The following is a 17,695-nucleotide window of genomic DNA, read 5'->3' as shown; positions in this document are numbered from 1 at the left end:
AAATCTTGACAGACTTTCAGTTAATCTTTTCACTCAACAAACAAAAGAAGCAGTACTCTAACTGTACTTTGAATACACTAGTGGAAAGCACAAATGTGTGGAAAAAATATAGGAAGTTAATAATGGTAGCTTCATTATTCTATAGCTTTAATATACACAACTAAAATTGTAATGACTACTGTGGGTAAAGTTCTCATATGATGAGCACATGACAGTACCTAGATGTGTTGCTTAGTTTTTATTTGATTTACATTTAACATTAGTAACAATTACCTGGAAACAGGTTGAATAAATAAATAAATAGAGGATACCTACTATGAAAAACTGGCACAACTTTCTGTCTAGGTTTTATTCATTTAATGGAATGTGGTGCATAACAAATGTCAAAATTGCATGTTTATATTTTACATCATATACTCCTTTCAAACAGAGTTATGATATGGACTTTTTTAAATAAATTTGGCAGGGAGGGGGTTAATGGTACCTCCCTGCCTGCTTAGAATGCATATGGTTGGGGCTGATTGATCAATTAGGTGTCAATCAAGCCCAGCAACCTGATTGACACCTTGGGAGCAAGCAAGGTTTCTTTGGGCTTGCTGTTTTGGTACACAGTGAACATAAGAACATAAGACAGTTTACAAACGAGAGAAGGCCATTCGACCCATCATGCTCGTTTGGTGTCTGTTAATATCTAAGTGATGCAAGGATCCTATCCAGTCTATTTTGAAATGTTCCCAAATTTTCAGCTTCAACCACATCACTGGGTAGTTTGTCCAGATAGTAACAACTTTCTGTGTGAAGAAGTGTCTCTTGTTTTCCGCCTTGAATGCCTTGAAGCCCAATTTCCATTTGTGTCCCTGGGTCCGTGTGTCCCTGCTGATCTGGAAAAGCTCCTCTGGTTTGATGTGGTCAATGCCTTTCATGATTTTGAAGACTTGAATCAAGTCTCCACGTAGCCTCCTTTGTTCCAGGGTGAAAAGGTTCAGTCCCCTCATTCTCTCCGAGTAGGACATTCCCTTCAAGCCTGCCTCTAGAGCAGCGATATCTATCTTGAAGTGTGGTGCCCAGAACTGTACACAGTATTCCAGATGAGGTCTAACTAGTGCATTGCACAGTCTTAACATTACTTCCCTTGTTCTAAATTCTACATTTTTGACAATATACCCTAGCATTCTGTTTGTCTTTTTTATTGCTTCCCCACATTGTTTGGATGGAGAAAATGATGAGTCCACATAGACTCCTAGGTCTTTCTCATGCGATACTATATCTAGTTCTATTCCTCCCATAGTGTAATTATAGTGGATATTTTTGTTACCTGCATGTAATACTTTGCACTTGTCCACATTGAATTTCATCTGCCAGGTGTCGGCACACAACTGAATATGATCTAAGTCCCTTTGAATAACCTGTGCTGCCGAGGTTGAATCTGCTGTGCCACCTATTTTTGAATAATCTGCAAATTTGACAAGTTTACTAACTAGCCCAGAGTCCAGATCATTAATATAGATTAGAAAAAGCACAAGCCCTAGTACTGATCCCTGTGGAACTCCACTAACAACCTCACTCCAGTTAGAAGCAACTCCTCTAATCGACACCCTCTGTTTCCAATACATCAACCAGTTCATAAGCCATCTACTTACATACTACCTGAATGCCTACAGCTTCAAATTGGAGGATCAGTCTTTGGTGTGGAACCTTATCAAAAGCTTTCTGAAAATCTAAGTATATCATATCATATGCTTTCACATGACCCACAGCTGCACTTGCATGTTCAAAGAACTTTAATAGATTAGTAAGACATGATCTGCCTCATCTAAACCCATGCTGACTATGGATTTCATTAAGATGCTCCTCTATTTTCTGTCTAATAATTTTTTCCAACATTTTACAAGTAATGCAGGTGAGACTGATTGGTCTGTAATTTCCCGCTGCTATTCTATGGGCTCGGCTCCATGCGGACCCCCTGCGAGTGCTTCTCCACGAAGGTAGGACAGGTGGCAGTCATCTTCCTTCCTGCAACACTGCTCAGAGTTCAGGGAATTTAAGCATAACCAGGCCCTCAGCATAAGATGCTAAACACCGTGTTGGCACAACTTCCACCAGAAGAGGAAACCCCCCTCAGCTGCCATCACCACTACCACCACCACTGGAAGAAGTGCTGTCCCATGTAGCATTGCGCTCGGATATCTCGGACCCTCCATGTTTCACAGAGGAGAGCACCATCACCAAACCCACCCCCCCAGCAACACAGCGACCGGACTCAACCAATGGCAAGCCTGCACCCAGAACTGGGCACAAATGACAATGACCCATGGATACACCATCCAATTCTACTCTGCCGCCCCCCCCTTCAGGGTTGTGCTGACCACTACTGTCGGGTGTCGCAAAAGGGCTCAAGCTCTCTCACAGGAGATCTCTGTGATGCGGGAGAAACAAGTGATACGACTAGTGGCCAACGAAGACTCTCTCTGCACCACTTTCGCCATGATCTGGCAGACAGACACATCCTAGTTCGGATGGACAACACGTTGGTGGTGGCCTGCATCATCCACCAGGGAGGCCTACACTCCCCCAGACTACATCGTGTGGCATGCAGACTTCTCCTGGGGGCGCAAGACAATCTCCGCTCCATATGGGCAATTCACCTGCCAGGTGTGTCCTATTCAGCGGCGAACATTTTCTCCAGGGGAGGTCCGGACAGCTCAGAGTGGAGACTGAATCCTCAGGTGGTGGAGCAGATCTGGAAGAGGCTGGGATGAGTTCAAGTTGACCTCTTTGATACACAGGCAATGACCCACTATGCACATTACTCTTCAGGGGTCACTCGACCAGACGACCTCCCTGATGAAGAAATGGCAGGGAGCTGCAATTAGGAGGAGAGTTTTCACAGACGCCGGGGGCGGGTCTTCCTTCTGCCAGCAGGGCCCCTATTGGGCAGCTTTGGTACATGCTTTCAATGATTGGCAGGTCAGAAGGCTCTTCCCATTAGGTAATGGATGTCTTTCTTTTTCAGGGAACTGGGGTTATGATAATAAAATTAATCGTTACTATAGCAACACATCCTTAATCGTAAACCTGCTCCAGTGCAGGCTAACTTATTTGGATATGTACAGAAAAGCTTGTGTTTCTACCCAATGAAAGCGCTTGACACACATCTGAAATGGCAACACCCTTCCGTAGAGATCGAGGAGCAATTTTAATTACATGAGCTTTTCATAGGGAATGAGTACTGACAGATCGCCAAGATAATTTGCATCATTCACATATTTTTCTATTTGAGCGATATAGATTCAGTTGGCAAAGTTTCATTTACATAATAAATCTACTTTAGCTGTACATTACGAAATCACCTGGCATAGCTGTGCTTTGACAGTAATGCAGTATATGCAGGGCTGTGCTTTTTTGCTAGTGGGGCATTCGTATACTCGGTCCAAAATATCGGCAAAGCTGCTGCTACGAGGTTATATGCCATGTAATGAATATGTAATCCTATTGTTATAGTTTTATAGACTACATTATTATGCAGAGATCCACAAAGTAATTGGTGCTGTTCAGTCAGATTCCCATCAAGGACCAAATGAGGCAGATTTTGTGAACAGGACATTTTGGAAAATACTGTACATCATCCATCACTAGGGATGGGGATTGTTAATTTTTATTGATATTGATACCATTTTCGAGATTGCTTAACAATCAGAGTCTTTAACGATACCACTATCGATACTTTTCTATTATTTGGTGGAAAGACGAGACAACAATAAATTCTTAACAGAACTGTCATTGCTATTATTGCAAAAACGTTGAGTCTTTCATTTCTGATTTCAACATAACGTATAACTATGTAAATAATATATCAGCAGCAAAATGTCCAACACGTTTTTTCCAACAACAAATAAAATAAATAATATACATAAATATTATACAACAAAAAGAAAAACGAATCCACAGCTCTTCTTGACAGCTCTTCACACACTGTGCTCGTAAAAAAAAATTCCGGTTCGCGCAGGTATCTAATTTTAGGGGCATATGCGAGTGAAATAGTTGCACTGTAGAGCCCTGAACTGGCTTATTATAATGGATTAAATACATAGTCTGTGTAATAAAAAATATATATTTAAAATGAAGGGATTTTTCCAACGCTTCCTCTCTGGACTTGGCAGCAGCATCAGTGTGGCATTTAGCTGTGAAAATGTCTACATATTCCTCAAAACTTTCCATTGCTCAGTCAGGCTGGCAAGTTGCTCTCTGTTTTCATGTCATCTCTGGTGCAGATCAGTGTTTCTGTGCTCCACAATCCTCCCTTGTGAGGCAGCACAAGCACGCACACGTACCCGGATTTCTTAAGTCGTGATCCAGTTAACGAGACAAGTTTGGCTTCTATTCGGCTTCGAGGAACGGAGATAGCCTGACTTAACTAATGTACTTTGGTTAGGCCCTCATGCCCGATTATTTTGTGTGTTTCTTTAATAAAAGTCTTTTTTTTATTATTTTTATACCTGTGGTTCTGTCTCTGAGCCTCCATTCCTGGCTATCCACAATAAGTAATGTCTTTCTCTCTGTATTTGTGAAAGGACCTACTGTTATGATTTGAGACATTTTCCAGTGCAACAGTCAAATGCAATCAAACAGCCCAAAAAAAATACTTCTACATTACTTTCACATCAGTTTGTAGCTGCTGTTCTCAATTATTACAAACACAAAGGGTACAGAAACTGCCCACTGAAGTGCCATCCCCTATTCCACTTAACACAGCCATAGCTGATAACACCCACTCTCCCATGCCAATAGCACTCAGGAGTATCTCATTAAATGAACTGAAAAGAAAAAAGCTGCTTTTCTCTGAACAGAGAAGACTATCAATGGGGTAAATCTACATCAATTCACCATTGTATTAAGGAAATCCCATACTTAAGGATGAAGATCACAAGAAGGCAGCATAATGACAACCAAGAAAAAGCTTTAAAGCCCTGTGTGTCTGACTATGAGTTTAAAGTACTGAGGCTCGTACCTTTCACACTCTCCTGTGCTTTGCTACCAGGTAGACGGGTAGATACACATATAGAATTTACAGTATGAAAATATACAATTTGGACCTAAAGGAGACATGTGTGTCTATATGCCAAAATAATTGTTTCATTATATTATTATAAACCGATTATGCTTCAATTAAAAGGCATTTTTTTCAGTTTTTGCAACTAAATAGAACATACTTCTATACTTCTGGGTAAAGTTATAACCAGATTGTCCCCCTATTGTTGTCTCCCTAGGTTTTCTTTATCTCGAAACCTTTATCAGGCAGACACTCAATAATGTTCATACAGTCATGTCATGCTTTTGTAATATGTATAGTATGTTCAGCAATATTTTGGCTATTATGTATAAAATGTGATTATAAAAGTACTTGAAGAACTAATCCCATAATCCACTGCACAATGCCTCCCTAATCTACTAAAACACCTATATGATTGGCAGAAAATGTCTGAAAATAAATTATGAATGAATTACATAAGTTGCTTCACTCACTTGCATATAACTTGCAGTGGTGGGTCACAGCGGCTAGGGTGACTTCATAAACGTTTGTGTTCTGAGATGATTTTCTTTATATCTGCCAGGGTATTCTCCATTTCAGTTGAAGCTCTTGAGTTTAACCAATAGGCGAATCGAAGAATATTCCTTTTGAGCAGAGTGAGCAGAGGTGGGCCATCAATCTCCCAGGGTATTACCTGCCTCACTTAAAGGCCCTGTGTCAGCAACCAATGCGAAAGTCAAAGCTCTGATTGCTGTCCAATTATTAGTGAGCAACTGAGCAACCACCAACATTAATATTCCTTGCTAAGTGTCAACCAGTTTGCTGGATATTGAAAATACAAATACCTTCAAACATATTTTACATTTTATTTTACATTAAAAATAAACAGATCATCTGACAACAGAGACATCATAGTCGATTTTGTTTACAAATTCTTTTTCAAGCAGAACTTTCTCTGAAAAAAAGGGAGACATACACCACAGATCCCCAATCTGACTAAGGAAGGGAAAAGATACACTCGCACTTTCACGGTTCAAACCATGAAAGGTATCCATGGCTTACAGGTAGCCGGTAGTCTTTTGTTCAGGACAGAAAAGGCATTTTTTTGGAACAGTATTGACTACCGCAATCTGGGATGTCTAAAAAAGTCAGCTCAAAAACATGATCGCATCTTATGAACAGGTAATCTGGTGAGAAACTTTCTACATTTGTATAATTTGCAAAGGGGAAAATAGTCAAAATAAAACTATTTATGTCTATCTCATTAAGAAAGTAACTTAGGTCTGTTATTTTGTATCCATAATATGTACAGTACATAATGCAACATTGCAATATAGTATTTCAAAACAAAAGGGTAAAATCTGGGTGAGGGTTGCCATGACTTCTTCCCCACTTGATTTTGTCACAGCACATCACTGATATATATATATATATATATATATATATATATAATCTATGCTATCAAATAAGAGGGAATAAGATCTCCTATTATATGCAGTGGAGTGATAAATAGTAGCATATTTGTTTTGCCAATTCAACTGCAAAAGCATTTATATTCATATTAGCCAGTTTGCATGACTGTTAATCAGATGAGTGAGTGTAATAACAATTTTTAAATTTGATTTGAATTCTTCTACCATATTACAGTTTTTATTTATTATTGTTATTATTTATTCAATTCAAAATAATTTAAATTATAGTCCTGCTCATAAGCATAAATTGCCTTGCGCTGTTTTTTGTGAGAAGCATAAACATTAAAAAAATGTACATTGAAAAATGGCATAAAGCCTAACAATATAATGAAAAGTATAATGTATTAGTTTTAGAAATAGTGCAGCTAAAAAAAACATCTAATATGTATCATAAGCAATATTTTTTGTAAAAAGGGGTAGAGTATATCTCACAGGAATTTGAATTAAAGTAGGTCCTTCCTAAGGTTTTAAAGCCTACAGCAATGCCAGCTATGAATTTATTTTGAAAACCAAAGCAAGGTAGGGCTGGTAAATACTGGGATGTCAAGTTTCCACAGTAAACCACACACAACAGGGTTTGGTTAGATACCCATGTCATTCATCTACTGAGGGACACTGGAATTAATCTACCAGCCAATGTCAGGGATGCTCTTTCTGTCTCTGCCTTTACATCCAGGCAGAAGACTTATGCCTCGGTTCCACTGGCCTAAGCGTACATGCCGTGCCGTGTCGTTCCAGAGCTTTCTGTAAAACCTGGCCATTGTTGAAAGTCCGTCCCCTGTTGTGGGAGGAGTCAAAGCGATTGTGGGATAGTGTTGCGTTTCGTTATAAAAACAAATACAGAAAACAACACTACGAGCGATAGACGTGGAAAGGACTTTTGAGGCTATTTTATTCTTTATGCTTACATCATCAGAGACAGAGTAATAAATGCACGTTTCTGTTAAGAAATACTACAAAGAGATAAACGTGTATAGACAACATTTTATTCAGACATTACGTTACCGTAAGAGATATTTTCCATGTGCAACAATACAAAATAATTTGCTATTTATTATAATAATAATTATTATTATTAGCCTATTATTATTATTGTAATCATCACAAAATGTAGATGTGTAGATGTGTCTTTTAAACGGCACAACTTGACTACCTTAACTTATTACTCTTACTACAGATTTGTACCTCAAGCAGCACTTTTTTCCGTATTATATTTAATTTACTTAGCAGACACCCTTAACCAGTGCAAGTTACAGTTGAAACAAAATACATACATTTCAAGAATAATCATACAGTAACACAACCGTACAATATAGCAGGTTATACACTGATTTAGGCATCTGGGGCTGAATTAGTTCTGTAGTCTAGCATTCCTTCCATAGTCTTTACTTACCAACTGCTGCAGATGTTTCTGGACGTATTGCACATTGTATATGCTGTATTCTTCACCCCTCCGTCACACATCACTAACTAATCTATCCAAACAAAATTCATTATGTTTCAGCTGCATGGATGGCTCCTCAGGGGCCACAAGTGAGGCACCTACCCCCTGAAGACGGGAGAGGTGCATCCCCCCTGAGCATTGATGGGCTACTGTAATTAGCTTGAGGCATTTAAAAAAAAAAACACTCCTTCTCCGTACAAGTTACGCCCACACAGTATTCCAAACGCTGGCATTGGTTATCTTTTTATGCAGCCAGTCACTTTTCAGGAAATGCTTGTCAATCATTTTTTACAGGGCCAATCACCTGCAGAAGACACTTTCGTTCAAGGGTCATTTATTTTAATAAAGACAACTGATTTTAAGACTATTCCTAGATTTCTTTTCCTGATATGGAAAATAGCCTCCGTAGCAATGAACTCCATGCAGTAGAGGTTGTTGAGTATGCAACAATCCCTATTGTGCTCCCACTTTATTTGTATTTACTGTTTTAATTGTTACACAGTTTAGAGCAGACTACTGGCACAATATTCAGTTTTCTATTATTACTGAGGCTTTGTAATGAAGTTGCCAAAGTAATCTGTGTGAAGTAACAGTAAGATAATAATGCCCATGTGCAGTTGTCTACGCTACTAACCCGAGAAGTAAAGTTACCCACAGACCTAAAATACACAATTTATGTGTTTGGTATACATTTAAAAAACACATTACCAGACTATGGAGATTAGTTACATTGTTTGGCAGGGCAAAGGGAAGGAATGTAGCAGGTAATATAACTAGTCATTTTAAATGTAAAATATTAATATTACTTTTTTCTCAAAAAATGTATAAGACTAATATATTACTTTTGGTCAGTAATGACCCCAACACTAATTGTTATTTTATTCTGTGAAGTGAACAGTGGCAACCTTGCAAAGGGCTCAATAACAAATAATGCACTGTTACTCATTATTATAATTGTTGCCCATGCTGTTATGACCTGTACAGGTCTATTTCTGTTAATGGCAGGGTTTATATTTAGATATATTTTCTAACTATTTCAGCATTCGCAGCTTCAAAAAATAATTACAGAAGTAAAAAAAATGATATTGCGTGGGAGCAGGATGTCTGATTTAAGGCTATACCATTAGGGTGGGGGTTGTGATCAGGTGTCCCCAGTCACTAGTGCATTACTGTCAAAGCACCCTATTTGGTTGGGGGGAGTGAACTGAGGAAATTCTATTCTTGTCACTGTCATTTATTATCCACCTTTGAGCTGATGGTGCTGACATTGGAAGCTGGTCTGTTTCTCAGTCTGACACTGTAGCTCTATTGCTCATGCCCTAGGCTAACAGTGTAGAAAAGGAACAAATGGCAGTGCAGGCATCAGAAGAGGCAAATAATTATTCACCTTGACCCATAGTCCCATCATAGTTAGTATCCTGCTGTTCCCAAATAATGATTGTGATTGACAGACCATTTAAACATGGTCCATCAGTATAATAAAAAATGTCATGACCTGACCTTAATACTGCGTTCTGCATGTGTATTGTCAAATCCCATGTTGTTAATTGCATCCCCATGGTCAAATCCCAATTTTCTTCACAGACAAAGTTCATTGACAATATTTTGTGATAAATTACCTTACTAAAAGAAACCATTTCCCCTTTGCTGCTCTCCGAAATATGGTTTATATGGGTTACTATACTTAGCATAATTATCTGTACTGGCATGAGAAAATGGAGGGTCAAACATGTCAATGCATTGTTTCATTGGGAAATAAGAACAATACAACCAAATGTCACTTCAGGAACATGACGGAAGATGTCTCCTGCACATAAGGTTTTTGCTCACTTTTCTGTTAGTTCTTATTTATTTCAATCCCTCTTTGAGGTTGAAGGCTCTCCGATTGCACCTATTGTTATATCTGGAATAATGTGAACCTGAATTCAAATGGGACCACCAGAAGTTTTTATGTTGTGATTAAGTCATAAGCCCCTGACATGGGCAAAATATTACAAAGGTAAATTGCACCACCACCCAGCTTTCTGATAGCATTTTCAGAACAAAATAAAATAAACATTTATTGGGAGGTAACAACAATTTGCGTTTTATACATGAAAGGCTGATGAAAATATATCACTCCTCCGGGGAAACAAAAACTGACAGTTTTTGTATTACCTTATTTTGAAATATTCAGCAATGATCCAAGGGAGAATATTCATTAATTTAACACATTCTTTTTAGAGTAGCTGATTTAAATATTAAAGGTAAACTAGACTACACTTTTGATTAAATGAATGTGCCAATTTCAGTGTTTAAATAAATGTTTATAATAAACCTGTTAATTTAAATGCAGAGGAGTAAAAGCAAAGCAGAAAGTTTCAATTCTGAAAGACAATGCTATGAGCCCATTACTCCAAATTTTCTATTTCAAGATTAAGGGCAGCATTAAATCAAAAATGTTCACGCAGTGAGTTGTTCACAGAAGCATTGGCAGCATGTCTGTGAATGGATATCACGCTGCTAAACTTTCGTGGTATTAAATCTAACACAATTTGCGCCTCAAAACAACCTTCTCGCAGCTCTTCTGTTGCACAACACGAGAGCAATGTTCATTTCGGTTATTTCTTTTCATATATTTGGGTATCATAATTCCTCATATTAATTCATGAGGAATCACGGTACCTTATTGTAAAGTGTGACCTATGACTTATTTCATGAATTTGTTCATTTGTTCTGCTCTTGCATTTGCTTGTTGGTCTGAAAACTTTTTGATGTCTTAAAAATGGTTTCCTTCTTAACAGATCTATGGTGGAGAAGTGCCTACTATCGAGTAAATATTAAACCACTCATACTCACTACAACGTTATGTATATTCAGCCTATATCCTATATAAGGGGGATGTTTTCATGCATGGTACATTTGGCATTAGTTTTACAGGAAACAGAAAAGGTGGGCCATGTTCTTTTCAATTTAAAAATGAGAAAATGCACTCACCAGTGACCAAATCGAACACCGAATGACAGTGTAAACATACAGTATAACAGCTTTTTTGAACATTACATCTTTTGTCAGTGTGGCCACAGTGCACACATTCTTTGGAGAGATATGGCGAGTGTGCATGTGTGCTGCAGGGCTCTACTGTCAGGATAAGTACTGCCCCCTGTGACACCATGCAAATAGTTTGTACTAATTGCCTCTTACAGTATGGCATCGAATTATATAAAAATGTGATAATAAAAGTTGCAATAGGCGTTTATATCACAATAACCAGGGCTCGGATTACATCAACACTTCGACATGCAATAGAAAATTACACAATTGTAAACAGTTGCGGCTTATTTTTTATTTGCTAGTTTCTTCAAATCATAAATGTAACCACTATATACAGTTTTGTAGCAAGTGCATCAGTTTGTATGTAGCTGCAACGCTACACCTAAGTGGATGCTGAATAAAGATTTACATTGATCTGTTGTTCACATATGAGCAAACACATTAGCATTGATCCCCCCGCTAATATAGATAATGCCTGGATAAGAGGCAGATTATTATCTGCCAATAATAATAACTACACAGCTGTCAAAGACGGCTTCGGTTTTTATTTCTTTTTTTTTCTTCTACTCATATTTGTAACTGCTACGAAGTACATTAGGCTTGTGGTTTTGTATCATCGGGGAGATTAACGCTTTGGATTTACAACACAGAGCATCAGGTTTCTATGTTTATTATGCTTTTACACACCCTCGCTGCCTCTGGCGGGACCACCCTCTGGTTTCTCTTCAATAACAAACGCTGTGATTGGCTCATGGTGCTTCTCGCGCTTCCTGCCCATCTCCAAAGTCACGCCAGCAAAACATGTCTCCTCCCCATTCGCAGGTCCTGGTATTTTATATTTAATTCAACAAGAAGCTGCGCTGTGAGATTCCCTCCTGCAACTCTTCCGCAACTTTTCGCGTTCGCATCTTGCGAACATTTTTTTTTTAATCCTGCCCTCAATCCATCTGAAATATGCAGAGGAACCAGGACACATGAATCATAGAGCAACATCACTGTTTCTGCAGTGTTGTGAGACCAAATCAGGAAAATCAGAACACAGCAGCCTTCAAAAAGACCTAAAACCCTTAGTAAAAAAGGGTCTTCTTTTTCAAGCTACAAACATAGATAAGTGGCCTTATTATCTTTCTATCATCACTCTCTAGGAAAAAAATAAACAGTTTGGAGCTTCAATCTATTTATGTTGAAAATCTACCTATACCCCCTGCTGAAATTACCCCCCAGCTCCCACTCTGTATTCACACCAGTCTAGAAACGAATACTTAGACTATAAGTAACACATACAAAATAACCCAATAAGTATAACATTGAAAATTAATTTTCCCAGGCATCACCTGTCACAGATGTAACTAATGTGCTTCTGGCACATAAGTGACATGAAAATAATTAGTTTATACTGATGACAACCAAAAAAAAAAAAAAAAAAATCTGAAGAACCTCCTCAATGCTGTCAATGACCAATGAAAATAGTATAATAAAGACAAATACAACCACCGAAAATGTATTTGCACATACCATTTTATTTCCATTATACAGCTCATTGGTGGTTTCTTTCTAACCACAACAGGCTTGTCTCTGAATAAGAATATATGATATTCTCAGTGCAAAAAATCCTTTCAGCTGCTGCTGCTGCTGAATTCTGCTCACGTTTAGGAATGATTAAGCCCCCACTGCGCTCAACATAGCCCTTATTTCAGCAGGTTTAAAAATCCCTGAGATTACAGAGTGCCCATGGCCCACAACGGGGGTCATTCTCAGACTGCTCACTTCTGTGCGCCGAATTTGCCAATGGATTTTGAGCTGCTCAGTCATCTTAAAGTGCTACTCTCAGCACCAATAGGTGCTACAGATTTATGACATGAACATGTCTTTAGTTCAGTGTTATCAGTAGAAGGTGTGATGTGATAATTATGCATACATTTTCTAATACAAGGGGCTTAACCTTTCCAATCTTGAGTACTATTACTACAATGATACGTTACCTTGCAACTGTTTCACAAAATCTTAATTTCATATCAGAGATATGGAAAAAATGGAAAAGAGTCCACAGTAATATAAGATACATTTATTTTAGTTGACTGTCACATAAAGTTCGAAATACTTAATTACATTTTTAACGAAGCAATGGAGGGAAAAATTATACTTTTCAGTAGGGTTGCACAGATACATCGGCTGGTTATTGTATCGGCAATGATAAAGGGAGAAACTACATTATCAGCTGTTTCTTTTTTGTTGTTGTTGTTCATTATAGTCGATAATGTTTAAAGTATTTGCAGTGGTGTGCAATGTGCAATCCGTAGCAGTAAATATATCTCAATAGAGCGCATTTTTCTTTTCTTTTTTTTATGTCCGAAAATAACATTAGAACAGCTTATTGCAAGCTATGTGCTACACATATTTCACATGGTCGTAACAACGGTAAATATTTCAAATCAACAAATTTAATGCATCACATCAAGACGCACCACTTTGCTAAATAAAATGAGTACTTAAGTTAAATGTAGCCTATGTAAAAGAAAGAGGAAGAACGGAAAAACACTGCGCCAAAACAACTATCGTTACCTGAACCATTTAAACGATCACAGAAATGTAGTGGAGATGGATTTCATTGCTCTTGGATATCAGCCTTCAAAAACCCTACACGTATGCTACAGCTATGAGTAAGATACTGTAATATGGAGCCATGAATGGAAGCTGGATGTCTATATATCCATATTACTTTTTAAATGTGCTTTATCGCATTATGTGTTGTCCCAAGTTATTATTGTACATTCTGCCTAATACTGTCATCTGCCAATTTGTTTTCTATTTTTGTATGTAACTAATGTTGTAATCCTAAAACTTGTATACATGATTATGTATTTGTACTTTTGTTTGTGTGTGAAAGTAAGTGTCAGAAATAACAAATTGCTGTAAAAACCCTTGATGAATACACCCCATTATGTTTAATGTATTATGTAAAGTAGCACTGTATTTGTAATGGTATGGCAGTAGCAGTAAAATAGTCCTAGATGAATATTTTGGTGATGTCACATTACTGTTCTGTATATTTTTTTATGTAAGTAAAACAATCACAATTCGTCAGTGCAAAACTGATTATTATAATCAGAAGTATAGCAGTCTATAGTTGTATTCAATAACAACATACAGTATGTTGGAATATTGGATGCATTCACAATGCAGACTTTCATCATAGATTCTGAAAATTAATTGCTTTGCTGGTCAGATCTGCGCAGATTGATGACATCCTACACAATGTTAATGCACAAATATATGATTTGGTTGTATCAGAACAACAGAACAGTCAAATGTGTTTGGGACTACTATATTTAGTTACTTTCTTACTTTCTTATTTGTTATTGTATGCGTTATGCTGCCATTTATTATATGCACTAATTATGTAAAATGTAAATATCTGGTGTTTTATTAATACAAAATTAACCAAATTAATTAGATTACTGCAATGTGAACATAAGTGATGTGAGTCCTGAGAAAACACAAAATCATAAAAACAAAACCCAGTTCATTTCCAAACGAACTCAGCACGTTTGTACACAAGGAAAATGTGAACTACCACACTGATACATTGTTTAAAAGCAAACAAACCAAAAAGTTTGTTTGAAACTAACCCAGTGTTAATCTGGAACAAACTCCCCAGCAATGTGGTTGAAGCGACAATTTAGGAAGATTTAAAAACAGACTGAACGTGATCCTTGGGTCACTTTATTAATGGATACCAAACGAGCATGATGGGTCGAATGGCCTCCTCTCGTTTGTAAACTTTCTAATGTTTCGTACAAATCTGCATTTGTGGTGATTGGGCATTGCAGTTCTGTTCGGTGTTACCGAAGTTTTATTTATGTATGTATGCATGTATGTATTTGTTTGTCTGCAAGTTGCCTTTAACCAGGGCGACTTACAAAACATAAGAGCATTATAAAAGTGCAATACAGTGTAGAATTACAGATCAAAACATAGTACAAATTACAAATTAAAAAGTACATAAGTGCATAAGAAAATTGATATGAAATGCTAGTTAATGAATTGCCTAAAATTAATCATTTTGGGTAATAGTAGCCTATACTGAAATGTTTTCATCTTTACTTAATTCGTACTCGGTTGTGGTTCATTTCAGTGATTAGTAGCAAGTTGGTGTACAGAACAGTAGATATTTTTTGCCCTTGACCACCCTGTTATGCCCAGGCCCACCCACTGGACAATTGCTGGCAGTTTTTATATTTTTTTCCTTTGTGTGGAACATCCATTGGAATGCAACATTCCAGTAATATATTAGTCTTACAAAGCACAACATAAGATTACATACTATAAACAAAAAGTTTCATTACATTAAAACTTACTCACAAAATAAACTTTCTATTTTTTGTAAGGCTGCAAGCTATCATTATTTATGAGATGCAAGGATCAGACAAACTATATCACTGAGATGCATTTTTGCTAACTCAGCTACTAAAATAGACCAAACTGCTGCAAAGATTTTGTTATATGCCTTGTAAATGTTTGCTGTTCTTTTATATCTTGGAGTATTGTCTGTCTCAATGCCTCAGTGCGCTTATCTTCAGTTTCTCAGGGAACATATCCAGAACTGCACTCCATAATCTTATACTTAGTCTCTGTATAGTTCAACATTAGGTCTTATGTATATTTTGGTTGCTGTAAATGATGTTTTACTTAATGCAAAAGATTGAATGTAATGAAATATTTTCCTAGATAAAATGACACCATTGAAATCATAAAGATCTGAATCTTAGAATTACTTGCACCCTTATTTTATGTAGTTTTTGAATCACCAAACTATATACTGTACATTTTTCTGTATTGTACTTGGCTACTACTATACCTTCAATACTAACCTTATATCCATTTCACATTCTGATTTGTGTTGGTTAAAGTAATGCAGAAATTATATTCTTCAGAAGACTTATTGTTCTGACCGACTTCCGTATTCAGTAAAATATTTGAACTCTCAAATGCAAAAGAACTAATAAAGTACAGCCTAATATGACATGAAAACAATATTTAATAACATTGAGCCAGATTAAATCAAAACTTTGACCTACCTGTTAATAGAAAACTACTGAACTGTTCTCAGTTGCAGCTTCATTTTTAATAATCATAAATGTAACCACTATGATGTACAGGTTAGTAGTTTGCTATTAGCGGTGGGTCAAAGTTTTGATTTAATCCGGCCCATAAATTAATAAAATAAGTACATGAGTAAACGAACATATTAGCAGCATAACCTGCTTGCTTGGATATGAAAAAAACAGAATATTATTGTAGATCAGCAATTCTTACCTGTTGTCGTTTGTGAGCCAGATTATCCAGCACATTCAGCTCTCTTCCGAATTTTTGATAAGCCTTCTTGAGATCAGCCTTGCTGGATGTAGTTTTCACAAATTCAAATGTTTTCTGAATCTGAAAAATAAAATAAACTCATAAAATAAGACATACAGCAGGTATATATATGTGATATAGATATATGTATATATACACTCCCGGCAAAAGTTTTAGAACATCACCCATTTTTCCAGTTTGAAATTTAAGCAGTTCAAGCCCCGTGAATAACCTGAAATGGTACAAAAGTAAGCGGTAAACTGCCAGAGGTTAGGTTACCGAAAACTGAAAAATAATGTACATTTCAGAGTTATATACTGTTACTACACCCTCTTAAGCATTATTTGACAGTGTTACACACAGCTCCTGTGCATAGAAGTTACACTGTATTCCTACAATGCGCACATCATTTGAAAGCTTATTCTCTTGGCTACCAGCACGCTTCATTATCAAGCACATCTGATTTACAGTTTCCGTGTCACCTGCCATCATTCAGAACCCCTGGGGTAAACACACAGTTTGGAGGGGGGTGGGGGGGGTGGGTGTGCGCGTAAATGCAGGGGGGTATAATTGCGTTTGAAAGCTGAGAGTTTCAGCTTCATGGGATATCAAACACTTGGCAAACATAACAGTGAAGAGTACACAAGATTAAAAAGAAGCACACAGATTCGGTGCCTTTTAAGAGTAGCAGAGTGGGTTGTCAGCGTAAGGGGTTAAATTTTGTTAAACAAAACGATTCCAGGATTTATTTTTTAACTCCAATTAATAAATCTGAAGAAGCCAGGTAGTCAGGAGAGGTGATCAAGGATAATATTATGTTACACTGTCTTATATGTTTTGGCATATACTTTGGCGCAGTGGAAAACATTATAAAGCCAAGAGTCTGAGTGGTACACAGAGGAATCTGGACCCCAGTGTTGGACACTGACATAAAATAGAAAAGTTCTGAAAGAATATTAACAATATCACTGAAATACTGACACTTAAGAGTATAGAGCTCACGGTTTGCAGACCCATCTTTTTTTATAATAGACCCTACACAAATGCACCTCCAAGCTTTCTAATTGTATATATATACAGTGAGGGAAAAAAGTATCTGATCCCCTGCAGATTTTGTACGTTTGCCCACTGACAAAGAAATGATCAGTCTATAATTTTAATGGTAGGTGTATTTTAACAGTGAGAGACAGAATAACATCAAAAAAATCCAGAAAATCGCATTTCAAAAAAGTTATAAATTGATTTGCATGTTAATGAGGGAAATAAGTATTTGACCCCTTCGACTTAGAACTTGGTGGCAACACCCTTGTTGGCAATCACAGAGGTCAGACGTTTCTTGTAGTTGGCCACCAGGTTTGCACA

At 37.2% G+C, this 17,695-nt stretch overlaps 1 protein-coding gene across 1 annotated transcript in view; it reads right to left on the bottom strand.

The window, feature by feature from the left end:
* The window catches only part of LOC136715967 (catenin alpha-3), a 592,813-nt gene that overhangs the window by 523,894 nt on the left and 51,224 nt on the right, over positions 1 to 17,695 (bottom strand). Inside the window, exon 5 of the mRNA XM_066693394.1 lies at positions 16,295 to 16,414. Coding sequence (XP_066549491.1) covers positions 16,295 to 16,414 — 120 coding nt within the window. The remainder of the gene's footprint in view (positions 1 to 16,294; positions 16,415 to 17,695) is intronic.

The sequence above is a fragment of the Amia ocellicauda genome, chromosome 20, assembly GCF_036373705.1.
Source record: "Amia ocellicauda isolate fAmiCal2 chromosome 20, fAmiCal2.hap1, whole genome shotgun sequence".
NCBI classification, from domain to species: Eukaryota; Metazoa; Chordata; class Actinopteri; order Amiiformes; family Amiidae; genus Amia; species Amia ocellicauda.
Note: the sequence above shows the minus strand (reverse complement) of the source record. Positions and strands in the feature narration are given on the sequence as shown.